This window comes from Neoarthrinium moseri (assembly GCF_022829205.1).
Source record: "Neoarthrinium moseri strain CBS 164.80 chromosome Unknown scaffold34_Wmoseri_CBS_16480, whole genome shotgun sequence".
In the NCBI taxonomy this organism is placed as follows: Eukaryota; Fungi; Ascomycota; class Sordariomycetes; order Amphisphaeriales; family Apiosporaceae; genus Neoarthrinium; species Neoarthrinium moseri.
This window is the reverse complement of record NW_026055148.1, coordinates 52,595-78,362: the sequence shown is the minus strand read 5'-3', so window position 1 is coordinate 78,362 and position 25,768 is coordinate 52,595. Positions and strand designations below refer to the sequence as shown.

Below are 25,768 nucleotides of genomic sequence, written 5' to 3'. Positions count from 1 at the left end.
TGGGTATCCTCTTCACCACGAATGGGCGGAGATTAATTAGGCGAGTAGCCAATAGGTACCTGAACAATCTGTTCTGGTTTGCAAGTATTGGAGGCACGCCGAGTGTGGGTTAATGGTAACAGGCAGAGACTCGCTCACAGCCTCGCCTCAACCTGACCAAAGAACAGCCTGCCACGACGTTGACGTGGTCTTATCGCACCGGAAGCTCTACCCGCGCCGTCAAGGATCATCCTTCCATAGCAAGGAGCGCCTATAAGAGAAATATTATAGTTCCTAGAGAACAAAAACGTCGAAAAGCTTGGCGCCACCACGAGCCGGTACTCCACGGCTCCTGCGACCACCACCCACATCGTCTACAACTTGCTTTTGTTGCAAGCCGGTCGCACCAGCGTCATCCCCATTTAACCTTACTCCAGGGACTACCGCGTGGCGGGTCACATTGACACCCGAACGGGCACAGTAAAACAACTACACCGGTTTCCATCATCTAGCTCCTCTGCCCAACGTGAGGTTTGCGAATAGACAGTTTACCTTCAGATGCCCTCAAGGTTGGATACACCGCCAGTTACCAGATGAGATTGTCTCGGTATTTCCGTTCCAAAGTCTTTAGGGTTAATCTTGGCATTCAAATTAGATTTGGAGCAAGCTCTGTCTGTCCAATACCCTCCTTGTGGAGTCATCAAGAAGTTCCCTTCTGCTCTACGCCAGAACCTTGATGCCTCCTTTGACAGCCATATTGGAAGTGAGGCACCCGCATCGCTAGTGCCATAGAAATAATTCGCAATGGGAGGTGTTTTAGTCCTTGCCCGCCCTATCCTTGTATGTTTGACTTCACCCTTCGCTGAATGTTGCCTCACAGACCCGAATCGCGATGTAACATATTCCTGTGACATCAAAAGGGCGATTTCAGAGGCGGCTGAGCCCTCGTTGAACTTTCTGCTAGACAGCCACAGCGCTTACAGACAAGTCCGGTTTTCTGATTCGTTTCTGGTTCCGCGGCAAACCCACTGTTGAAATGTGCTTACCGCCTGTGCACACGGGTGTCTTACTCTGTAGGTCGGTGGTGCAAAACGAGCCGCCAAGTCACCTTGAAGGATTTGAACCCAAGTCGAGAGTCGAGGGCAGGAGCACATACGAGCAACTAAGTCAGCAACAAGCAATGTCTTTGGTTGAGTAATAGTTGAATACAGTCAATTGATAATTCAGATGTGTATCATCACAGCCTGGCTCCATAGGCCGGCTGGTCACTCGCTCAAGTACACGAAGGGGCCACATTCATCAACCAAACCCGACCCCATCACATAGCCGTTTCCCCCTTCCGTCCTTTGACTTCCTTTTCATGACGCTTCGTCCCATAAATACAATATACACGGCCCCACAAGTACGAGCCACAGGTTTCTGTACACGACTGGGAGCCTCGAGCCACGACAAGCCCCAAGTCCACCACTGGAATCTGTTTATCTGGCCTTCGAAAAGGCCGGTCGAAGTCGCCGCCTGTGTATCCCAAACCCAAAGCAATGCTAACCAGCAAGCCCCAAACCCCCTGCTTTTCGCTGTAGCCAATCCAGACAAAGCGTCTCGTGTGCGTCGCCACTCCCGAATTCAAAGGTACGGACGCGCTACTGAAATCACCACGTCAATGGTAGCCGCAAACCATTGACGCCTCCCCGAACCAATTGAGCCTCCCATGAAAATGCTCGCCTTCCTCATGACACATTACAAGTTTGGTAGATAGATATATAATAGTCGAGCAGAGCTCGCTAGGTTGTTGCGTGAAAGTAGGTGTTGTCTCCATCATGCGAGGAAACGGTATGTGTGTCATCAAAGAGAGGAGGCAGTTTGCCGTCTCACTCCATTTCGGTATCGCTGCCATCGAGCTCCTCGACGTCGCTGAGGGGGCCGTACTTGGCCTTGTACATCTCGAGCAGCTTCAACTGCGACGCAAGATCGTCGAGGACCACAGGCATTGGAGCTCTCAAATCATCAAGCTGTGTGATATGGCCACCTCCCACAGCCAGGTGTCGAATGGCCATCGTAGTAACGCAAGTCTAGGAGCATAATTAGATACAATCGGTGGCTGCAGAAGAACAGGATCGCTTACCTCGATACGGCTTACTTGATGCTCCATAAAATTGAACAAGAACCGTTCGGTGACTTCACCACCACGTTGCTTCATTCTCTCCAGAAGTTCCGTCTCTGGAGGTTGTAAGCCACGGTCAGTAACTTCTTCCAGTGTACTGCAAAGCATCTCCAGACGCAAAGAAACCTTCCATAGAGACCAGATCATCTCGGGATCAAAGCCAAGCTCACTACCAGGCTGAAGAGTGGCTGGTTTGTCTACCGCATCAGGTGCTCGAGTATCTTGGTTGTGATGATCAATGCGACCAGCAAGTGCATGTGGGTAGAGCGAGTAGATATATTCGGGATTTTCAAGGCCTTTGAGCTTCTTCTCGCCCATCTCTTTGACTTCGAAACCTTGAGAGCTCAGGGATCTGAGTTCTCGGCGGATCTGGGTTGCTGAGGAGTCGTCATCGAAAGTATCCTCAGTGCCGTTTGAGCCGTTGCGCTCGTTCTCTTGATAGGTCTCAAGGCAGCGCTGGATTTCTGATATGAAATCGGCCGACACAGTGATTTGACCGCCATCGGCCACGGCAGAAATACGGGATGCCTTGTTCACCATGGGACCGAAGTAGTCCATGCGACGAGTGACAGGATCTATCTCAGCGACAGGCTCACCATAATGTATACCCATCCGCACAGAGAGGCCCTTGAAGATGATGTTATTCTCTTTATCGTAGACCTCCTGGCATGTAACCGAGTTGAGGATTTCCGACGGCCAGTCGACTTCGAGAAGCTGTGTCTGTATGGAGAAACACCATAGAAGCGCTGAAGTTGCAGTTGGGAAGGACACCATGAAAGCATCACCTTCCGTCTTGACCTCGTATCCACCAATCCTGCGTAGCTGACGTCTCATCACCTCGTTGTGCAGCTTAATGGCTGACCGCATAGCAGAAGGGTACATCTCCCACAGGTTGGTGGAATTTTTGATATCTGTGAAGACAATTGACGGCTTCCCAGTCGGTGCAGGAACCTCGGCCTCAAGTCGGTGCAAGGTCGAGTCCTGGACCTCGGCCTTTGCCTTTCTGCCTCGCTTCGCGGGGTACTGGAACTCATCAGGGATGCCAGATGGGTAGAGAGACATGCTCTGGCCTCTGTGAAGACGAGCAGACCGTTCCTGGCGGCGTTTCAGATCCGATACACTGAGCATCATGATCATGATTTTCCCAGAGGAGCCATAGGCCATAGCCAGATCTCGCAACTTCGACGAGGCACGCATGAGATCGCCCCGTTCCGATCGAGCTACATCCACAACGAGTCCAGGGGTGAGATATTCCCAAAGTTCCTTGGTGGCGATTAGGATTGTCTCGTCCTGCGGCGTGATCTTAACTTGCGTAACGTGGGGTGCCGCTTGCACGGCCGGCATCAGGTCAACGTAGCCGAAGGCTCGCGAAACTTCAAGTAAATCATTCAGTTTGCCTTGTCGGGAGACCCAACCTCCAGCATCTCGAATTCGCTGTCGCTCAGCTGGCTCAGCCGGATCGTGTTTTCGGGTAAGTATCTTGTGCGAACCATCAGACTGAATGACCATCGCCTGGCAATCACCAACATTGGCCACGTAAAGCTGCTGAGCCTGCAAGTATACCACAGTGGCGACACCCCCAGAATTCAGATCTTCCTTGCTCAAAGCAATCGACGCTGATGAACCACGGTGGGCAGTCTGTGGCCTGTCATCGCCATGAGAATATGCAATAGTGACGAGGTCCTTGTTCAAAGCAAGGAAGGCTCTTCGGAGGGCGTCCTGAGGGGTCTCGTTCTGCCTTGTCTTGAGAGCCTTGAGCTCCATGGCAAATATATGGCCAAAGTTCTCGTGCAGGTATTTGGCGATCTTAGAGCCACCACTACTTAGAGCTTGGCCATCGAAGAGTCCCAGCAAGGTTTCAGAGTCCGATGAATTGAAACGAGGTACCACAAGATCAATGGTAGACAGATGTTCGTACTTGCCAAGCGTGTCAGCCATACCATACGGTAAATGACCAGCAAGCGAACCCGATGTTCTGACACGGCGATCTTCACTTTGGTCTGGGATACTCGGCTGTGTCAGGGTGACATCCATCAAGCCCAACACGCGTAGCGTGCCCAGCCGATTGAAGTCGGTATATTGCTCACGGTGCTGTGCAGCAGAGCTAAAGCCGGTTTGCTTAATTTCCAGACGCTTGTTGCCGGAAAGGTTGAGATATCGCAGCTGTGGGTTTAGGTTCCAATTCCAATCATATGGAACGTTGGAAATATTGTACTTGAGTGAGTTGTTTCCACAATCCAATACAGCAAGCTTCTTGGCTCTGGAGATATCGGCCGGAAGATTGGTGAATTTGTTGCCATTTATGTGCAGGACTTGTAGCAAGCTGAATTCCTCCAAATCGTCCACGGGCAGACTGGTTAAATCGTTACCTGACAGATACAGCTCAACCAACTGTGGCCAGCTCTTGATAGACCTTTGCGGCATATCGCTGAGGTCGTTATATGAAAGGTTCAAGACCCGGAGTTCTCCCAGTAGTGTAACTTGGTCGAACACGTCGTCATCAAGTTGATTGTCTGCGAGGTACAGATTGCGCAAGGATCCGGCAAAGGTATTTGTCAATCTTGCAGACAGCCCTGAATCTTTCCGAGTAGAAATAGTAGGAGGGGCAACAGTGGTCCCGTTAGTACTGCCAGTTGTGCTCCTGGACATGACGGACGTCTTGCGACCGCCTTTCCCGTAGACGGAGACGACAGAACTTTTGCGGTCGGGGCCTGGTGGCACCGGAGACGGGCCGACGCTAAGCAGAGTGCTTGACGCTTGGCTCGGCCGCCGGGACCCGTCAGGCAGCAGATCCTCGGAGCTAGATGTCTGCGACAAAAGGCCAGGCATAGGCTTGCTATTAACTCCATTGCTTGTCGCAGACTCTCCAGGAGCCTGAGGTGGGCGGGACGCAGGCTTGGGGAAAATGTCCAAGACATTCGAGGAGGCATTGAGCGTCTCCAGTTTATTTGCCCACCACAGCTCCATAGGCAGCTTCCTGATGTTGTTGCCTCTGATGTTGAGAACCCGCAGTTCAGTAAGGCAGCCTATCTCTACGGGCAGTTCGCCAACAGAGTTATTGGCTATGCTGAAATGCTCGAGCCTTCTAAGGTTCCCGATTTGATTCGGGAGGGACACGAAATAGTTCCTATCCAGTACAAGCCTCTCTAAATTGGGCATGTTGTGGAACGAGCCGTCAATGCTTGCGAGCTGGGCATTGGACAGGTTCAACATCTTCAAGGTCGGAACAGAACCGACAATCTCGAATTTCGTGATGGGGTTTGAGTTGAGTTTCAGACTCCGTACGCACTCAAACGTTCCGATAAACTGTGAGATCTTGTTGTGGTCTGCCGAAAGTATCTCCAGCTTTGGCAGTTCGGCGACGACGTCAATGGCTGTCAGGGTGTTGTACTTCAAGTCAAGCTCACGCAGATTCGTCAAGTTGCTGAACGTCGACGGCAAAGCACCTGCCAACCTATTGTTCGTCATGACGAATTTCTCCAGGCTCCTCATCTGTCCAATTTCCTCAGGAAGCTCGGCTATTGAGTTGAAACTGAAATCAATATCCACCAAGCCTTCGAGCTCACAGAGGAACGGTGGGAACTTATCAAGGAAATTGGACGACACGTTCAGTGATCGCAAAACCTTGAAAGCCCCAAAGTAATGGGGCAGGCTGCTTAGTCGATTATTAGCTAGAGACAGCTTCAAGAGACCGGTCAAGCTCCCAAGCTCGGCATGCTCGAGCTCTTCTAAACGGTTGTTGGAAACGTCGAGATATGTCAAGCGGCTGGCTCTTCCAATGCTGATGGGTAGCTTGCGAGCCTCGTTATTGGAGAACTTGATGTCTCGCAGCTGGGGACACGCTTGAATAAAATCTCTGGGTAGGTCTAGGGATAAGTTTCGGGCCAGATTGAGTGAGATGATGTCGCTGGTCTTTGAATAGAGACTGATAGGTATTGTGATCAAGTTGCGGCCGGAAAGGTCGACATGGTTGTACTTTGTAGTCCTACTGGGTCCAAGCTCGTTTGGTACAGCCGTATAGTCGTTGTCTCGGGCGGACAAGAATAAGAACCGACACAGATAGCTGTTGTCTTCTCTGCCAATGTCTTCTAAGCGATCCCTCTCTTCGTAACCAACTTGTTGCAGAAGCCTCTTTTGAATGAGCAGAGGACGCTCGACTGCGGCCAAGACTCTCGCAAGGTCATGCTTCTTGAGTACCATGTGATAGTTCTCGAGGCCGTCCTGTACGTACGTTTTCTTAACAACGTGCGACATGACCTCGGAGACTGTCGACTCGAGGGGTAGCTGGATCGTCGCAAAGGTACCGTCGGCACGGAAAACACGTATGCAATGGGCTGCCCGTTTCTCGTCCGGTCGTGGCTGAATGACGGACTCTTCTTCGGTTTCGGCATCGGGTGCTTGCTCCTCAGCATTTCGACGAACAGCCCAACTGTCAGGCGCACTCCAGGCGCCACCTAACAAGGACGCCCTCTCCAGCTCCGGTATCTTCTCCAGCTCGCTGGGGCCTTGCTGGGGTGCGGCGGGCTCCATCGGCGTGAGAGGTGGTGGATGTGAGAGGATGCCTTCCATATCGTTCAGGTTCGTGTCGAGGTGGAAGACTTTCCCGGAGTCGTTCCGATCCGTCGGACCAATGTAATCCTCGTCATCGTAAGGTCGATTCGATCGCCCCTTTTTAGCGAAGGGGAATTTGTTGTTGAATGTCGCATTGCGCATGTTGTTGATCCGAGGACCCTGCAGTTCGTGCGCCTGCTCGATGGGAGGCAGCGGCTTGTTGGCGTAGGGGTGCGGTGAGGGGTTGGCGGGCACGAGGTTCGGCCGCGAGGAGTTTGACGCCAGTGATTGTGACGATGAAGGCATCTCCCGGAGGCGCGACGAAGGGGCTTCGTCTTTGTGCTTGTGTCGGCGAAGGCGACCGAACAGGCCCCTCTTCTCATTGGGCCCGCCTGGAGAAACGTTGCCGTCAGATGAAGCAAGGTGAAGGTTGCTCGCGCTGGGCGTCGGGCTTTGCGCCCTCCTCGCGCCAGTGGCGACCGAGCCGCCACGGTCCTTCATGATGTTGATGCTAGCGAGCGAGTCTTCTCGGCTGACGACGGGCCTCAGAGATCTCGAATCTTCATTGCTGTTCTTGTGGCGGTGGTGATGGCCGGGCAGATGCACGATGGAGTGGCCGGATCGAGCTGAAGAAGAGGTCTTGGGCGGGAGGGGGCCTGCATTATCCTGATAACGCTCCTTGTCTGGGCCGGCGAGTATGTTGCGGACGGGGGCCTCGCCGTACTTGGCGATATCGTCGGCCTCCTGGTACAGAAAGGGAACTACGTCGCTAGAGGGGACAGGTGTTCGGGGGCGCGACGAGGACGGGGAGGCGTCGCGGGTGTGGTCGGTAGCATTAGAATAGTTCCTCTCCCTAGTGGGCCGATTAAATGAGTAGGAGCGCTGTTCCTTTGCTGGCCCGCCCGCGCCGGTCGGCAGGCTCGTCTCGGACCCATCGCGACCGGGGAAGTCCTCGCCAAAGAACCCCTGCAGTTTCTTGAACCCACCTCTACTGGTGCTGTTCTTTGACCCTTGGCTGCTGGCCGTAGTGACGCTCGCGACCGACGGCCTCCTTTCATCGTTTGGATAGTAGTCGCTGCTGGCCGGCGTCTCGGTGATGCGCGACGTGCCGGGCCTGAATGCGGGCGACAGCTGCGACGCAGACGAGAGGTTGTCGCTCGAATCATTGTAGAAGCTCGTGCCAAAGGAGCCCATGCGCGCATCCTGGGATGCATTGTTAGCGGTGCCGCCGTTGCCCGACATCCAGGGCGCTATCTGGCTCTGCGACAGGCCTGCAGACGGCGGCTCCTTCTGAATCTGCGGCAGCCGGCCGCCGGAGGGCTCCAGGACGGCGAGGTCGCGGCGATAGTTGGTCAGGTCGCTCATCCGCCGCGTGTCGTAGAGCAGCGAGCTGCCGGAGGAGGTGGTGGAAGCTGGCGACAGGGCGGTCGTGGCAGCGCGCACGTTCGCATTGGCATTGGCGTTGGATAGCGGCGAGATCTGAGACTCGTCTTTGAACCTAACCCAAGGGCGGAAAGCAGCCTCCCGTCAGCTCAAAGGGAACGTCTGTGAACAGGGTGCAGGTATGCAATGCAGCAGCGTGAGTCGACCAGAAAGGGGAGGGGAGGGACCTGTGCTTGTCCCCTTCGCACTCTTAGACAACGGAGAAGGTGGTTTAGCTGACGCCGCGGGTTTACCACTGGGTAAGCAGTGTGAGGTAGAGTCGGTAGGTTATAGGTAGGTAGGTAGGTAGTGCGAGGCGTAGCACCCGCCCAGTGGAATTCCCCCTCCACAAACCCCAGTGACAGCTTTGCATCAAGGTTTCGGATGAAAAGGCAGAGTCGCGCCGAGGTTAGTCATGCGAACATGGCAACTTGAACTCTAAAGCAGCCTCCCGCGGCCCTCACTCGAGTGCAGCAGTTTATGGCGCCTTGTTCTCGTGTGGACGGGCGTGTGGTGAGGCACAAGCCGACAGAAGCTGGGGTGCGGGATGCGACGCGAAAGCGAAAAAGAGCTACACACCTGGCCAGGCCATTGTCTGTCGGCCGCAGCGGCTTGGGCGCCGCCCTCTTGGTGGCGCCGGACAATGAAGTCGACCGCCCGGGTGCCGTGGGCTTGACGGTGACGTTGGAGTGCCCGCTGCTCGAGCTCGCAAAGGAGCTGATGCGACCGTTGTGGCCATCGTCCCTCGTCATTTTGAGTGAGCTCCACGGAGTGGTCTGTGTCGGTGAAGAGACGCCATCAACATAGGGATCGTTCGATCAGGTCATCGCGCGCAGCAAGCGGTGTTTTCGCGGGGGCCGTTGTTTCGTCTTGGGTCGATGCCGTCGTGGTCGCGTTGATCGGTTGCGAACTCGATAGGCCGCTCGGTAGAGTATGTTGGTTCTAGTATATAAAGCAGATGCTGTGGTGGTGAGATGAGTGAGGTAGTGCGAGCGTGCGTTGGCGAGCGAGTGCGCCCGTGTCCGCGGGGTATGTAGGCCTGTCTGTATGGGTGTCTGTATGGCAAGCGAGGCGAATCGGCGACTTGAGCGGCAACGTTGACTGTTGGTCGAGGGCGAATGGAGAGCCGCTGCGTGGGTGCGCAAACGGTGCGTCTACGGCTGCTATAGGTGCACAGCAAGTGCGCGGGCTATCTAGGATGGCTGCTGTTGGTGTTGCTGTTCCTGCTGGAGCTGCTGATGCCGCCGGCTGGTGCTGCTATGCTGCGGTCGAGAGGATTCGAGATGGAGCACTGAGCTGGCTGGGCCGCTAGTAGTGGCGGGAGAGGGCGTGCTAACTAGAGGCCCCGAATCCCCGATGGCCCGTGCTGGCCTCGACAGGCGCTGGGGCGCTCCAGTGTGGCCCAGTGTCCAGTGGGTGTGGGGAGGGCAGATCTGGCTCAGGCTGACAGCCAGCCCTGCTGATGGGATGGGACTGTCTACTGGGGATGTACCCAGGTAGCCAGCCACTGGACCAAGGTTCAAGCTCCAGCAGTGGCTACCGCGAAGGACACCGGGCTCTTTGGCAACAGCATGCATGCATCATCGTCACATAATCGGCCTCAGTGCACCCGCTACACAACATTGGCTCTGAATTGTTTGGCCAATTGCCGTCTAGCTCAGAAACTACCTGCTTGATGCTGTGCTGTATTGCAAAAGCATAGTATAGGGCAATGTTGTGACTTGGTCGGTACATGCCTCCCTATGGGGTGGATATCACCAAGGCCCCAAGGCTGCCTTACCATAGTGCCTTTGTAAGGTACAAGGGTCTGTCTCCCAGCCCAGACTGTACGTACTCAACGTAGCCCTGGAGCCCAGTGCCACGCCTACTGGACGCTGGCACAGTTAGAGCAGATCTGTCACGCCCAATACCTGATGTCTGCCGCCCACCTACGCCAGCTAGGGTCTCTCGGGCCAGTACAGCGCCAGACTTGCGCAATGCGAAACGTTCTCTGGGGCTGGCTAACAGCCAAAGGACTGACGATGTCTGCCAATCTCTTGTTTGCGGAGCTACTGACGAGCAGCGCCTGAAACATCTCCAACGCAGTTGCGGGGGCCTAATGGGGAAAACTGCCTGTACCATAACCTTTAGTGCTCTTCCAAGCTCTGAGACGGGATCTCTTAGAGCAATGGCAAGATGGGGGCTGCCTCGAACTGGGGGACTGAGCAGTACCCATGCAACATCTTCCAGGTTTGCGCCTCGAGTCCATTGCCCCGACTTAGGGCTGGAAACCATCGTCTGCATTCTTCTCCAGCTCCAGGTCAACCGTAGGCCGCCGACAGGCAAGGCCCGCGCAAGCATGGACCAGACCACGATCTCTGCACCCCTTAGCTGCCGGGTCTCGACAAGCGGGGCGCTCGATCCTCAAGGGGGGGCCCCTTGTCTCATGGGCGTAGCCGCTGCGCTGTCCAATGGCGTGGCATACATACGATGCCGAGAGCCGCGTCCTAGCGATGCTTGGCACAAGTCGAGAGCGTTTCAAATATGGATTTGAACTCTCTTATTGATCGTGGTAACTAGGGTAACTGTTGCGGAGCGAGTGGTATCGCCACCGGCCTCAAATTGTGATGAGAATAGTAGCGTCAGATGAGCTATCAAGTTACTGCTTGCTTCTCCTCGGGATCCAGCACTTCCACCAGGGAGAAATACCACCTGCGGGCTTGGTATTGGCAATCTCTGGACGCCATGCTCATTGCGGCATGCCGATGCTCATTTACACTCATGGGGTCCCAACTCGCCGGGTAACCCACATCCCGCGCAGGCCGCGCTCTCATCACTGTGCCGGACCGACACGCTATTGGTATCGCTGCATCCGGCAAGATAGTGATATTCGCCGCGAGAGATAGCGCAACGTGCTATGATCTCTCCTGGGACTGGCTGGAAATTGTCGCAGGGTTCGATGCACTGGGGAGAGTATTATCTAAGATTTGTCGTTCTGACGGGCACTCAAGGGCGTCTCGGTCACCCAAAGAGGCAATTTGATAAGCCAACCCTGCATGCTGAGCTTCTGCCAATGCGACTTTGCAAATGTCAGCTACTGTGTAGTCAGCGCCTCGGTTGCCAAGTAATTCATACCACATCCGGCAATTGTTGATGGTAGGTATGATGCGCATGTATGTCCACCGATGAAAATGAAAATAAGTCATGCGCAGTATCCGTGAGGCTCGGCTGAGTATCACATTCCCTACCAGGCTGACCACTGACAACCTTCCGACAGTTATATTGTCTCAGACCAGGCCGATTGATCTGCGCACCAGTGCTCATTGATGGACTATCTTCGCCAGTAGCCGTGCGCTGCATACTCCAGCGCCGTGCGGCTCTCCCGAGGCTTGTCATTGCGTCTGCCGTTACACACCTCCCCACAGCTTTCTTACAAGGACAGGAGGCGCCGCGGCCCTTGGGTCGCCGCCAAGCTCCGATGTGCACATGGATGCCGTCGCCGGGAGCCCAAGCCGACTGCTCATAATGGCAACGCGTAGTATCAGCCGAAGTTTGATGCTTCGTTTGGTGTTCGAGACATGAAGCATGTCTACCAACACGCCCTCTTTGAGCCAATGATTCCGCTTCCTCCGGATGGCGTTCGGTGACTCGGATGACTTGCATCTGGTTGCTGTGTGTTTCTCCTTAACGTACATCATATTGATTATGAACCTGGGTGGTTCTCGGGATGCGACCTCAGGCATGCACTGTCCTCGAGCTAGAAGCCCTGTGTACATAGTACGCTGTGTAACAGAACCCATGACAGCAGTTCCTGGTTGCTGTATGCAAAATGCGAGAGCACATTTTGCGAACGACTATAGAGGAGACAAGTCCGTCAACTTCTGCGTCGTCCATGTAGGGTATATATCAATGCCATATCAACGCAACAGTCCGAGCCGAGCAACGCTCTAGTTCTCACCACCCTCATCATCGCTCCATCGTACAACATCTCTCGTCTCCTCATGTACCAGCTCGCCGACGTCGCAGCTATCCGACAGGATCCCCCTTGCATCCTCCTCTGTGACACTCATGTCCTCCATGATCAGACGGATAGCCAGCTCTGGTACCAGCACCGCCTGCATATACCCAGAATAGCCCCTGGAGGAGACCAGACGATCCTCGACGGCTCTCTTGCGGAGCGTGTCGGAGAAGTTCTTGGTGATAAACTCCGACATGACGCGTAGACCACGTGGGCCATAATATCCTGGGATGAGGCTTTCGTTGGTTTTCAACAGCATTCTGTTCTCGCCGGACTCAACTCGCTTCTGGAATACTGAGGCGTAATGTGACAGTCTTTGCCCCTGCAGTATATTCTCGATGATATCCGTGTGCATCTGGAGCCGGGACTCGATGTTTCCCCAGTCTACGTCTGGGTATCCCTTCGTCTTCCGATGGTCTTGCGCTTCCTTCCGCTTGTGCAGCCTGCAAAAGGCCGATTGTCTTCTGACGTTCATACTGCCCCCGGCCAAGTGCTTCTTGAGAAGTTCTTGATCGACAGTTTCGTGGCACATGGGACAACGTGATCCCAGGGGCCCACCGGGCAGGATATGATCTAATCCGTCAACATCTGAGTCTGACTTCATACCACCATCGATCTCTTCGTCGAGTAGGAGGCCTAGTTGCTGGGTATCTGGGATGGGTCTACTGTCATCCACATCATCCACATCATCCATCCCTTTCATATCTGGCATTTTGAAAGCTGTCGGTTTCTGTGTAGGCGTTCCTTCCGGATCCCCATTCGATTGACCGTTTCTAGTCGGGTTCTGACGCCGCAACCCTTTTGTTGGCCTCTTGAATCCAGTCCTATCCAATGATACTCGCGCTGGTTTGATATCATGTGAACTCGCAGTAGGCTTGATGAATGTCGAGCCAGGCCTTTGGGGTGACTCATCTGAGATGAGAGGGCCAGTTCTGAACCCGCTCTTCGCTGGACTACTGGCTGGTGAAGATCCTAATGGAAATTCCTTGAAACCTGCCCCCGAATTTGTATTTTTGGTCGGACTGGGGTCTACCTCAATACGCTTGAATGACTTCCTCTCTGGAGAGTCGGCTAGAACAGACTTAGTATTTTGGATGCACTTTCAAGATGCGTGCGGAACAAGTCGTACCTCGATAAATGCTAGACCTCTTCACGTGTGACTCCTTGACTTTCTTGCCATACGCAGGTCTGTTCCGCTTTCTCGGTCTCGAGATATCCTCTTCCAGGAAATTTTTCCCCGAAGCCCCCGCAATCCCATCCGAGGAACGTTTGGGGCCTGCAGAGCTAGTTGACGTTGTATTTTGTGATATTCTCGACAATGACAAATCCTCTGGTGGATCGACTTTGCGGCCTAGAGCGGTCTTCCTGGCATTTCCGGCTGAGCTGGATTCTTTGGGAAATGAGGGGACAATATCTGCGGTTCTCTGCCGGTCGTCTTCTGAATCCGAGGAATCGAGTTTACTGTACCCCTTCTCATCTTCATCGTCACTTGACAGGGGCGGCGCATCCACTTTGGGTTCTTTGGGTGCCATGGTTGGGGACGTCCCGTTGACGTCGACTCCATTTATCCTGCGCCCCGGTATGTTTCTCAGGAGGCCACCACCTCTCCCATGGGATTTGCTCAAGCCAGTATACCAACTGGCCATCTGCCGTGGGGATGTGATGAATTGCCAACTTTCTGGCTGAGCACAGCCTGCCCACAGACGTAGGCGAGGGCGGTGGGGTTAGTGGGTTCTTTTATTCATGGACATGCAACGTTTGGTCAACAAACATCAACATGAGAAGGCAGCAAATGTTGGTGGTATTAATGGTCTTGCCGTGAAATTCAGTAAGGTGGGGCGGCGATGGAAGCTGCAGGTCAGGGCTGGATTGTGGTCTGAATCGAAGGGGAAAGAAAAGGCTCCTGAGATGGCGCTCAGTCCGGGGTGTTCATCGGAAATATAAAGGCCAATGCCTCATTGCTCCTCAACGACCGAAAACGTCGAATGAGGCCAGGATACCGAGGATGAGATGAGAAGACGCGCCTTGGACCCCGCGGTACGCGTCAGGCCGGAGCACCTTATTAGCCACACTTTAGTTACCTAAGCCACTTCCAGGGCTGTCCAACCGACCTGACCTACCCCTGTCCTTCAATGCGAGAGCAACCTCATTCCATGCAAACAAGCACAATCACTGGGCTCTCTCTCCTCCGATCATACCTGTTGGCGTTCAAGTTCACAGAGAAGGATTGCAATGGCTCACAATCGCAAATACTCTGGTCTCCCGGACCTGGTTCGTGTTTCCTAGGACCCCAGCTTCATGGGCACTCCCTTGGACCTAGCAACTGACAGCTTCCAGGATACAGCACCAGACATCTACGAGACCCCAGACTTGACAGATGACAATTCTACTATTCCGGTAAATCCTGCCGCCTACCGCCGGTGTTTTAGGACTCGGTTTGCTGATTTAGCTCCAGACAGCTACCGGTTTCTCGCAATCTGACAACGAGTTCGACGACGATGACGATGATTCGGCGGGCATCACTCGGTCGAGGCTGCGCGTGAACGATGCACGGTCTCGTTTCCTTCCATCCCAAGTCGACGCTCGAGATGTAGACTTCTCGGACAGACTTAATGGCAAGCGCAAGTCATATCGAACCTCCAGCCGCCGGCAACGGGTCCTGGAGGATGGCACGCAGCAGATCGGCGACTTGAGCGATGAAGAGGATGGAGAAGACCTGGAGCGCAAGATTGCCCGCCTAAGGCGCGAAATCGAGGAGGCCAAGGAAGAATACAGTAAACAAAAGACCGATGCGTCGCAGGCTCCCCCAGCTCAAGAGCATGCCTTGACTTCATTGAGCAAAGCACTAGACGAGATGGTTGTGGTACCCAGGGTTACAGGGACAACCAAACCAGTACCGACCAGTACCGGTTCTAAGGAAACGGCACCAGCAACAGATGTGACAGATGGGGCCACCTATACGGTCACATACGCTCCGGATTACGAGCAGAGTCATGCTCTGGCAAAGGCCGCTGATTTCGACCGCCGGCTCGCCCAGCTCGAGAAGGCCATCGGTGTCACTGCAGCCTCCATGCCGGGATTGGATGGAGATCGACTCCCACGGGCTGTCGTGCCTACTCTTGATCACCTACAGAAGCAACTAAACGTGCTCTCGGATGCTTCTACGTCGTCGCTGGATAGCATCAGCCGACGAGTCCGAGAACTTACCAAGGATGCTGAGCAGCTCGAAAAGTCACGAAAAGCTGCAAAGGCGGCGCAGGAGTCATTGGAGGCTTCAGGCGTGCAGACGTCTGAACCAAGCGACGAACAAACAGCCAAGATAAATGCTCTGTACGGGACTCTACCGGCTATTGAGAGTCTCGCGCCGCTGCTCCCACCGCTACTGGACCGCCTGCGCTCACTCAGGGCTATACATGCAGACGCGGCCACGGCGAGCGAGACGTTGGACCAGATCGAGAGAACACAAAGCGAGATGGCCGGAGATATCGCACAGTGGCGGGAGGGTCTGGCTAAGATCGAAGGTGCCATGAAGGAGGGGGACGAGTCTATGACTGCTAACATGAAAGTCATCGAAGGCTGGGTCAAGGGCCTAGAAGCAAACATGGCAAAGTTGTCATGATGCCGCGAGCGCATGTGGAATTGTGGTCTTCACAACTATTTGATGCACTGATACCCTAAGAATCGAGTTATTAATAAGCCCAGTAGGTCTTCGTCTTCATTGTTGAGCTATCCAAGATTGTACCTTCAGCGAGACTTTTCGTCAAATGTGTAGAGCATCTTGTCGGCTCTGTTGTGGATATATATTAGCCCTGCCAGCCCTGCCGTTAAGTTCGTTCTGCGAATTCCGGAAAACGGCCCCATGCCAAGCGTCAACCCTTGTTCCTATTTACTGCGCCCAGCCCAGCCATTGGCTCGGCTTCGAGCAGCACACTGGATACCGCTGCACCACAGCAAGATTCATTGGACTGAGCGGTTGAAAGCCCCCAAGGATTACGCCGAGCGGTTCAACTAGTTCCTTGGCGGTCTCTTAATTACCTACTGTGCCAGTGTCGATGTGCTGGAGTCGGTTCGCCAGGAAGGGTAAAGGTGTGTACCATGCATTCCCTCGTTCTTTGGCGGACGTCACTTCCGAGAGGACAATCCTCTCGCTGGGCTTGTGGTAAACAGTCGCAACCCAAATCGTAGACAGCAGATCTATCTGGGGCGCGATCTCCTGTGCCTCACGGACCCAGGCATCGAGTTCACGACTATGCCCATTGTTCGCGATTGATAAGTTCGCGTTGTTCAAGTCTTCTCTAGCCCGTTGGCACTCAGAATCGAGGGTCTTGTAGTTGAGACGCCGCCACAGACCAGATGCTGTCGTCGATTACCATACCAACCTCCTGCCTTGAGGAGTATTGGGTGACCACAACCCCAGGCAAAACGGGCACATGGCAAATGCTTGGAAACCCTTGGGATACGGCATGCTGGCCCGTTCCTCGAAGCTCAACTGCGTCGCCTGCCCAATGTCCGAACGGTTATACGAGTGCGTGTTCGATTCCATCTGGCTCGTTTACTTCCGAAGTGGCATTCAAATGCTGTCCCGAGTACGTACGAAGGTTTTCTTTTTTCTTCGAGGTGGAAGCACCAAAGAGATCAAGTCTTGGTATCTAAAATGCAAGCTGGGTGTATGGCTGACTGATTGGATGTAGGGGGTATAAATGCGATGGTGGTGTCTATGGATGCACGAGAGATTTCGGATCGACTATTACGATCAGCCTGTTGGATCTAGACTCAAACCTCAACACCATCTCAAGACCATTCATGACTAGGGGCATGGATGCGCATTTGATCAAAGTGCGATATGCGAGTTCAGACCTCTTGAGCGCGACTACCACCGGCGACAGCACCAGCACCAGCACCAGCACCAGCAGCACCCTGGACCCGACCGCGTCTACGACGTCTGGCCTGCCGACGGCCACTGCCTCGCCCTCGCCCGGTGGGGGTTCCTCGGAAGGCCTGACCACAGGCGCCAAAGCAGGGATCGGGGTGGGTGTAGCCATTGGCGCACTGGCGATCTTGGGACTGGTATTCTTCATGTTTAGAAGACGGGGTCGTAAGAGCAACGCGGCAGAGCTCGACAACACGAACGCACACTATGTCCCTCCGGGGCTGGCTGAGCAGCAGCAGCCTTATGCACCCGCTGATTACAAGTACCCAAGCGAATTGGCGAACACCTCACCTCCTGCGATGCACGAGTTGGATAGCCAGGACTCCAGATTCGAAACGCCGAGGCAGTCGCCGGGGTTCGTGGGGAACAACCAGGACCACAGATTTGGTCCGCCGACATAGTCGTCGAGGCACGAGATGGGCAAGTCAGGACCATATAGCCAGCACGCCTAGGTTGTTGCCAGGATACTGACTCCATTTATGATGGTGAGGGAGTCAAGCAGGAAGTACGTGGATAACTCCGTGGCAGTGTGGATATCGCTGCTTGGTACAGGAAGCAGCAGGGCGTCACCTTCTCCTCTGAGTACAGTATCCCTATGACTCCTGCCAATTGCCAGAAAAGGCATTATATATCTGTAAGCAATCTATGGCGTCGTAGTATGCCTGACATGATCGACAACGAGAGTAATGAGGCTTAATGCGGATGCAATCCATACACTCCAAGCCAGGGCGGTGTTCTCAATATCACCATAGATTAATAGCGAGACATGAATACTGCAGACAAAGTCCCTTGATACCAAATCAGACCACATAAAGAAGTACCACTGGGCATGACGGAACTTGTATTAGTATCAGTGACCGTGCTAGACGGACGAGCACGTCGTATGCTTGGCTGAACCTTGCAAGTAGAGAGAAAGTTGAGTAGACCGGACAGCCACAACGAGTGTGACGTGCCTAGTTGCCAACTGTCCGACAGCTGTGCAATCTACCAATCTCTCCAATCAACGTTAAGCCAAATCGGGACTAGAGCACGGCTAGTGCAGTGCCTGAATGGTGGTGGGGGGTTGCTGGCCTGTGCTTTTTTTCGCAGGAAATTTTGGTGAATGCCAAAATTCCAAAATTCGGCTTGGGCCTCTTCTGAACCCACCTAGCAATTCGAGCCACGGCCGTCATCCTCATCCTGCCTTTGACGATTCTCTCCGCGTAGATCAGCTCTCCTAACAACACACAATCGACTCGTCTATCGACCACCAATCCTCACCGTCAAGATGGATTCCTCGAAGCAGCCCGTCAAGCTCGTCAAGGTCACCCGTGTCCTCGGCCGAACCGGTACGAAACAATGCCCGCCCGTCACGTCGCCATGCGGCCCTGCTGCTGCGCTCGAAGTCGTGACGGAGAACAAGGAGAAATGGAACGGCCTCGCTAATATGGTTATCAGGTTCCCGTGGTGGTGTCACCCAGGTCCGCGTTGAGTTCATGGACGACCAGACCCGTAGCATCATCAGAAACGTCAAGGGACCAGGTACGATTATAACCCCCTTGGACAGCGCGTCGCATGCGACACTCGACACACCCGACCTGAGAAGAACCGAGTACTGACTGATGGTGATGCAGTGCGCGAGGACGACATTCTGTGCCTGCTCGAGTCCGAACGTGAGGCCCGAAGACTCCGATAAGCGGGGGAATGTGTTTTGGGTGGAGGACGGCGATGAGCGGCGTTGGAGACGAGGCACAAGCATTTTGTCACCGGGCTTCGGAAAACACTGCCACGTCAAGGCAGGAGGGCCATCTTATTGCATCTGCGCATTTGGGATTCTCTTTTGTTAGGGGAGTCACTGGGCCCTGGGGAATTCTGCAATTCTAATTCAGAAACGTTCATACCCCAGACCACGTCTTGATCGATGTGTGGTGATCTTTCGACTTGTGTTTGCAACACTGCCCCGGCAACAGACAACAGGCAACAGAACCGACACGGTCGCAATGCAGCAGCAGCCCATCGCATTGATATTTATGACAGCGCATATTGGCTCTGGAGCTCTTGCGGACTCGGAACCCACCCAAAAGGAAATGAAGGTAGGTCACCTGACCTGGTCTAGGCTATATGTCTGCACGAACTTTTTCGGTCAACTTTTTTTCTTCTTCCCTTCCACTCAATACATCCGACGATCTCGGCGAAAAATTCACAGCACTCTTGGTAAGTCACAACTTCTTATTATCACACCGTTGCAATGATGTAATTAAAAAGCATGTATTACCTGACATCTCTGATGTACCAAATTATCACCAAGATCTCTGAAGCAACATCTTCTACCACACTTCTTGTTCAGCTCTATCGCAGACACAAGCTAACCTGGTGGTCTATAGTGTCCGTTCACTCTATCGCCTGCCAAACTCTTCGCCCGTCATGACTCCCAAACCTCCCAAGGGTCAATTCACAGTCCTCTACTTTGCCAGTGCCGGGTCCTATACGGCCAGAGAACACGACTACTTCACCGCGCCCCTGCCCATTAGTAAACTGTTTGGCACCCTGGAGGAGAAGCACAGTGGCATCCAAGCCAAGATTCTCGACTCATGCCTCGTGACTGTGAACCTAGAATATGTCGACATACCGGAAAAGGACGATGATCCAGAGCAGGTTGTGATCAAGGAGGGTGATGAAGTTGCTATCATACCTCCCGTCAGTTCTGGCTGAAATCCTTCGACCATCGTAAAGCGCCGTTGTGCAAAAGTAGATCTGCGACCTTTGGAAGTCATGGATGAGGTAGTAGTGGCTCCCTTTCACTGCTGCTATCGCGCTCCCCAAGCGTCTCGTTCGTGCTATCGCCCTCTTGGCCCTCTGTCACAGATGTCTTGCTTCTTTTCCACCTGTGTACCGCCGCGTGCCTCCAACGACCGTACCCTCCAGCTCGTCGAAACGCCAACGCCTTCTTGATCACTAGGACTAGAAGCAACAAGAGCAGGAAGAAGGCGATTGTCGAGGCAATGCTCACCAGTGCTGTTAAGGTCGTGATGGTCGAGACCTGGCACCCCAACGGTCGAGTCCGGATCTCCCATCGCTCCGCCCAGTGCGGACAGACGTCTTCGTCCCAGGCTGGTGCCAAGAGCGGCAATGCATTCGGGTTCGGCACGCATGTCCAGGACTACGGACGCCGATGTTAGCGTTGGGTGGCCCGTAATGGGTCAGGCACAGAGGGGAACCACTGGAGGTGGTAGTAGTCGGGTTGTCGATAGGCACAAGCAAGCATAGGCAGACATACAAACGGGCACCAGCTACAATCACTCTCCCTCTTCAAGCAGTCCCCGCAGTTCTGAAGCTTCCAGCACCGCTGGAAATGGGGCTCGTTCTCCCGCGCTGCCGTCCACGCCTGCCATGTATCGTTTCTCATTGTACGGACAACTGCCCACCTTGAGATGAGCACTTTCTCAGCCAGCGTAGTGTGACGGCCCAGCGTGCAGACGGATGCCGATTCCTTAGGCTGTCCCTTGGCTATAATACCGCGATGATCTTGTGCATGATACACAATGAGGGTTGACAGCGTGTGAACTGCCTCGTGATGAAGGTAAATCACGGAGTACCACGCGGGACGAGCGCCGGCCCATCATTTTGGAACCTTCGGGGTTCAAGGCTGAGGGCGTGGTGATTAATGCGGGGCAGCAATTGTTGTCCAAGCTGAACTGAATTTACCCCTAGCCTGGGAAAACACCACAGCCACGGTTTACTACCAAGTCGGCCACGAGCTGTCACAACCTCCCATGCTCACTTGAGAAGTTCCGACATGTCTACTATGCAGCCAGCCATGTGTCCGCTGGCAAAACAGCTGGGCCGGCTGTGTATGGGGTTCAACCCGGCAACGTAGCACGAGTGCCTATGCCATCGTCAAGTAGGGCTCTTGTGGGCGTCGGATAGTCAAGGAGACAGGACCAGTGTCTCTATTTCTTTATGCAAGTGAGATCTCTCTAGTGTGGGATTCCTTGACTATGATTAGATGCCCCTTAACCCCCCCTAACCCCGTGAGACCACGTCGTTTTATACGAACGTTCCAAGTCAATGCGCCTCCCTGTTTACTTTCCCTCCCATATCTTCAACAAGGGTTGGGCTGCTGGCCCGGGAGAGGCGGTCAGCTCAGATCGTCAAAGCCTGCGGCTATCGGGAATTGACGAATGGAGCAGGATCCGCAACTTGGGCTTCCAGTCCGAGCTCGGAGTCGTCTTCCGTCTATCAGCGAGCAAGCTGGGACTGGACGCTAGGTTGCCGTCCTATATACAAGCGTGGACTATGCGCTTAAGCGGCGTTGCCAAGCTGCATCAGCCGATCGCCCGCCTTGTGGTTTGCGTAGTCGTAGGCCTTAGATCCCGGCGGGAAGGTACCGTTTGCGGCCCAGAGATCGATCAGAGGCTGCATGGGCTCGAGCTCCTGCGGCTTCAACATATCCAATGCGCAAGCTGTCAGGACAAAATGCGAAAAGCAGCTGTTCAGTTGCTTCTCCAGATTAAGGTGGTAGAAGGGGTCGACGAAGTGTGCCCAGTATAGATGAGCATAGACCCGGAACATCTGCCTGAATATAGTTTGGCACACCTCGACAAAATTCTCAGGGAAGCCGCTCCGCTTGCCAACCCAGTCGCGGTCTCCAGGGCTGGTCAGCTGGGAGAGAGGCGATGTCGTAATCGATGGGTTGTGGGCGAACGAAACGCCGTTGTTGTCGGTGGGGAATATATTGGTGTCATCGATCTTTCCAGAAATCCAACGCTGCATGAGAGTGATGTACTCATACGCCGGGAGCTCGACAGGCTCCCTCCTGAAGTTGAGCCAGGTGAATGAGTGGTTTCTGGGGACAGTAAGTGACGTGCTCATGCTCCAGTTGGCGGTTTAACTTACGCGCCGGCGGACATCCTCGGGCAGGTGGTGGCGTTGCAGATTGTGAGCCCATCCTCTTCCTTCTCATGAATGACGCGGACAAAGTTCCACAGATTACGGTAATGCTCAACCACTATACCATCCAACTTAGTCATCCTCTGCCTACAGATGATGGGGAATCAAGCGTACCTTGGTGGGCAATCCATTCGCCGGCATCGACCGTCTTGGGTCGGGCACTCAGGGTCATGAAGTTGCCCTTGACAATGTGCTTTGCGTACGACGGGTTTAGCCACAAGGGATACGGCCGTGGCAGATGATATGAGTTGAGGATCTCGTCAGCACTTGAGCTGGGAGATGCTGCCGCACCATCATCCATGGCTAAGGATGGTGAACTAGGAAGGGGAGGGATCTTGGGTGCTGAGAGGCTGGTCGAAGACTGGTTTCCTTGTGACAGGGTGGTAGGAGACTCAGGTTGGCCGCTGCTTGTAGTCACTGGGCTCTTCTGACCTGGGGCCTTAGCCGCTGTCCCTCTAAAACGAGCGTTACTATAGATGAACGTTAGTATTCATTTCTCGGCAGACGAGATATAAACATCCTCAGAGTGAGGCTCAGGGGTGCGGCGGAAAAAAAAAAACACATGTGCATCTGCAAGCCACTCGACCCTATGCAATGCAGGCAGCAGGGCAAACAGCAAAAACAAAGTACCAAGACTTCGGGGCAGGATCTTAGCCTAATAAAGGCATTCCTAATAATACCAAGCACTTCAGGTTGGCTGCTGGTCGCCGGGTTTCTCAAAGCGGTGATATAAGTGTTCAGGAATAGTCCACCAACCAGTTCAGTCTGTTGTCGAAGGCAGAGGCGAGAAGGCTCTCAGGCACGTGATGAACCGGTGGTCAGGACTGGCCTCTGTCACCCTGAATTGGAGGAAACCGACGTGTCCCAAGCGAGGAGTCCCACGTGAAGCGCTGTCGATACAACTTGCAGGAGGACTCTGCGACCGACCTCAAGAGGCTGTGCTGTGCTGTGCTGTGCTGTGCTGTACCAGTGCCCGTGCTCGAGGTTTGAAACTGTTCAGTCTGATTTTACCCCGCCAAAGTGGTAGGTAGACGTCTGAAATCCAGAGGGCACCGCAACCGTGGAGCCGTTGCTATACCGCTGTTGAAGCCCGAGCCGCCGAGTTGCAGTGGCAAGCCCGTATATGGACGGACGGGTGTTGGTTCCAGCCAGACGGTAGGGGTTGATGTCATGCCTCACTGGAGGCGTTGAAGGTGCCAATGGTCTTTGGTGCAGTGTGGTGGCTATAGCATGAATGTGACAAGAAGGCAACATGCGCATGTGTTGCTTTTCGGATTGCCCACACAGTTCTTAATAAAAGCATTATGAAACAGCATGCCACTTACATCCCCGAAAAAAGATTCGACATGGTCGCGTGTGTGTGTGTGTGTGTGCACCGAGAGGCGCCGACGAGGGGTAAAAAAGGGTTGGTGAGGCGGTCAGAATTCCTGGGTCCCAAGGCCACCAGATCGACGGACGGCGTATCACAAGCCCTGTACTTGACGGAGGAGCAGTCCACGGGCCTGCAGAGGGAACGCAGAAAGAGCGACGGGCTGCTACGAAGGGCGAATGAATCCCAGATATGTTCAATGGGAACCCGACGACTCGAGTTTCTCAAACGTTAGGGGGCGAGGTCAAAAGGAGGCATGGAGGAGGGGGGCTAAGCCGGTTTGGTCCTCCTCCCGCACGTGCCAACGGCTGGTTCCACCCGGAGCTGGGACAGCTCAGGTCTATCTTGGGGGCCTACGACCAGGGATTCCGCCATTGTGCCCCGGCGCACAGCTCTCGAACCTGCATGCTCACGGAGCCCATGGGATTCTACACGTAAAAGGGTCGGGTAGCACGCCCTTTTCCTCCCTTTCGCCCCCATTCTTGCGAGCAACGCGGTTGTGGTCTTGTGTGTCCAACACAATCTACCTAGGTAAGTTGCGGTCATCGCTGCGGGGCATACTCAAGGGTCTAATACTCACTAAACTTGCGAATTGGCCGCTAGCGCGCTGGGCCAGAGGCTGCTGAAACAAACGCTCCCAGCGGACCTGCCACGCCTCTAGCTGGGCTTCTGGCCTTCAGCCTTCCCAGTCAGACGCCCTTGCAAATCCATCAGGGCCCCAGCGCAACGCGACCGACCTCCAGCCTCGCCCGTCTTTGCCCATCTTCATTCACCACATCGCAGGCGCCGCGAGTCTTGACTCAAGCTCCCTCGAGGCCAATTGCACTTCACTTTCTGCTCTTCATCACGCCGGTTTCTCCACCTCCAACAGTTGGAAGTTGTCATTCGTCACCATGTCAGACTCTGAAGATCACCTCGACGTCGCCGAGGATGGCGTCGATGACCTGTTTGGCGAGGGCGGCGATGATGATGACCTGCAGTCTGACAATGAGCGCGTCCTCAGCGATGCAGACCTCGCCTCTGAAAAGGATGACCGCGAGCGGTACGGCGAGGACGATGTGGACATGGATGAGCAGGACGTCGTGGTTAAGGACCGCCTCGTCATGAACATTCAGATGTTCAGGCATCGAACCCCCAAGTCCAAGGACGGCACAGTACGTGTTTTTGGCGAATGTCTCTCACGCAACTAGACATGGTGGCTTACGATTGCACAGCTTCGGTCACTTAGACCTCCCAATTTCCTCCGATGGGCCGCCGAAGAGTACAAAGCCGACAGCTTCGAACCGACACACTGGGACCTGGAGAATGCGCAAAGCGAGAACCCGAAGGGCGTCATCAGATACCAGCGCGACCCCAAGACCGGAGAGCTGAAGAGTAATGCGCTGGTCTATAGATGGAGCGATGGGTCTACCACCTTGTCGGTCGGCGGGGAACACTACGAAGTACAGAGAAAGATGCTAGCACCTCCCAGTGACAAGCCATACGAAGAGAGACAGGATGCGCACTACTACGCCGCGGCAGCCCATCTGTCGAGCAACCTTCTCGTGACCGTGGGCCACGTCTCGGAGCAGTACACTGTGCTCCCGAATAGGGACATTCAAGATGACGCTGTTGCGCAGCTGGCAAGCCGCATGCAGGCAGTGGCGCGTGGTAAGGCGGTGAGCGCCGACAACATCTTCATCGCCACGAGAGATCCGGAACTCCAGCGAAAAGAGGCCGAGTTGGCAGAGAAGGAACGCATGAAGGCCCAGCGCAGACGAGAGAACGCGGCGGCCAGGCTCGACAACCGTGCCTCGGGCTACCGCAGCGGAGGGCTCTCGATTGGCGATCTCGAGGGTGGCCGGAGAGGAGCTGGTGGCGCCCGCAAGAGAGGACAGCCTGGCGCATCCCGCCAGAAGAAGCGCAGGCCGGAATATGATTCCGACGACGATCTTCCGGCCGGGCGAGGTCGCAACGACGACTATGACCACGAAGACGATTTCATTGCCCCCAGCGATGACGAGGACAGCATGGCGGCTGACGACGACGAAGAGGATCTTCTCGACGACGACGATGATGAGGAAGAGGCCCCTCGTAAAAAGCGGCAGAAGACTGCCGAGGCCGAGGACGAGGATGCGGACGCGGATGCGGATCTGGATGACCTCGATGCGCCAGCCGCCGAACAGGGCAGATCACGTAGACGAAACATTGTGGACGACGACGACGATGAAGAGTAGCAGGAGCAGTTCCGAGAATAATCCAACGGGCTATGGGTTCTATCAACAGAGCTTACGACCGTTAGTGATTGACAGGAAGCGCTGGCTGTCCTCTCTGGGAGCATTACGGGGTAAAAAGTGGTATCGTAGTATCGTAAATTCTAATCAGAGCCATGGTGTTCCTGCCTAAGCGACCCTTCAAACCACAGAGCCTTGCTGACAAGACGAGTGACAT

General features: G+C 54.5%; 8 protein-coding genes across 8 annotated transcripts; 5 read left to right on the top strand and 3 right to left on the bottom strand.

The window, feature by feature from the left end:
- Window positions 1-1,847: 1,847 nt before the first annotated feature.
- JN550_008215 (uncharacterized protein) lies at window positions 1,848-8,865 on the bottom strand (the record flags this gene model as incomplete). The annotated part of the gene is made up of 3 exons (XM_049320152.1): window positions 1,848-2,048; window positions 2,102-8,189; window positions 8,693-8,865. The coding sequence occupies 3 exons, from the start codon at window positions 8,863-8,865 to the stop codon at window positions 1,848-1,850; spliced, it is 6,462 nt and encodes a 2,153-aa protein (XP_049169728.1).
- Window positions 8,866-12,039: 3,174 nt separating this feature from the next.
- Window positions 12,040-13,642, bottom strand: JN550_008214 (uncharacterized protein; the record flags this gene model as incomplete). The annotated part of the gene is made up of 2 exons (XM_049320151.1): window positions 12,040-13,181; window positions 13,240-13,642. 2 exons carry the CDS (start codon window positions 13,640-13,642, stop codon window positions 12,040-12,042), a joined length of 1,545 nt encoding a protein of 514 aa, XP_049169727.1.
- Window positions 13,643-14,408: 766 nt separating this feature from the next.
- JN550_008213 (uncharacterized protein) lies at window positions 14,409-15,729 on the top strand (the record flags this gene model as incomplete). Its single annotated transcript, XM_049320150.1, has 2 exons — window positions 14,409-14,507; window positions 14,566-15,729. 2 exons carry the CDS (start codon window positions 14,409-14,411, stop codon window positions 15,727-15,729), a joined length of 1,263 nt encoding a protein of 420 aa, XP_049169726.1.
- Window positions 15,730-16,540: 811 nt separating this feature from the next.
- JN550_008212 (uncharacterized protein) lies at window positions 16,541-17,441 on the top strand (the record flags this gene model as incomplete). The annotated part of the gene is made up of 2 exons (XM_049320149.1): window positions 16,541-16,635; window positions 16,802-17,441. 2 exons carry the CDS (start codon window positions 16,541-16,543, stop codon window positions 17,439-17,441), a joined length of 735 nt encoding a protein of 244 aa, XP_049169725.1.
- Window positions 17,442-18,307: 866 nt separating this feature from the next.
- JN550_008211 (uncharacterized protein) lies at window positions 18,308-18,715 on the top strand (the record flags this gene model as incomplete). The annotated part of the gene is made up of 3 exons (XM_049320148.1): window positions 18,308-18,368; window positions 18,478-18,561; window positions 18,654-18,715. The coding sequence occupies 3 exons, from the start codon at window positions 18,308-18,310 to the stop codon at window positions 18,713-18,715; spliced, it is 207 nt and encodes a 68-aa protein (XP_049169724.1).
- Window positions 18,716-19,443: 728 nt separating this feature from the next.
- On the top strand, window positions 19,444-19,731 carry JN550_008210 (uncharacterized protein; the record flags this gene model as incomplete). Its single annotated transcript, XM_049320147.1, has 1 exon — window positions 19,444-19,731. One exon carries the CDS (start codon window positions 19,444-19,446, stop codon window positions 19,729-19,731), a length of 288 nt encoding a protein of 95 aa, XP_049169723.1.
- A 1,590-nt stretch (window positions 19,732-21,321) lies between these two features.
- Window positions 21,322-22,270, bottom strand: JN550_008209 (uncharacterized protein; the record flags this gene model as incomplete). The annotated part of the gene is made up of 3 exons (XM_049320146.1): window positions 21,322-21,865; window positions 21,916-22,027; window positions 22,084-22,270. The coding sequence occupies 3 exons, from the start codon at window positions 22,268-22,270 to the stop codon at window positions 21,322-21,324; spliced, it is 843 nt and encodes a 280-aa protein (XP_049169722.1).
- Window positions 22,271-24,231: 1,961 nt separating this feature from the next.
- Window positions 24,232-25,554, top strand: JN550_008208 (uncharacterized protein; the record flags this gene model as incomplete). The annotated part of the gene is made up of 2 exons (XM_049320145.1): window positions 24,232-24,492; window positions 24,553-25,554. The coding sequence occupies 2 exons, from the start codon at window positions 24,232-24,234 to the stop codon at window positions 25,552-25,554; spliced, it is 1,263 nt and encodes a 420-aa protein (XP_049169721.1).
- Between the last annotated feature and the right edge of the window lie 214 nt (window positions 25,555-25,768).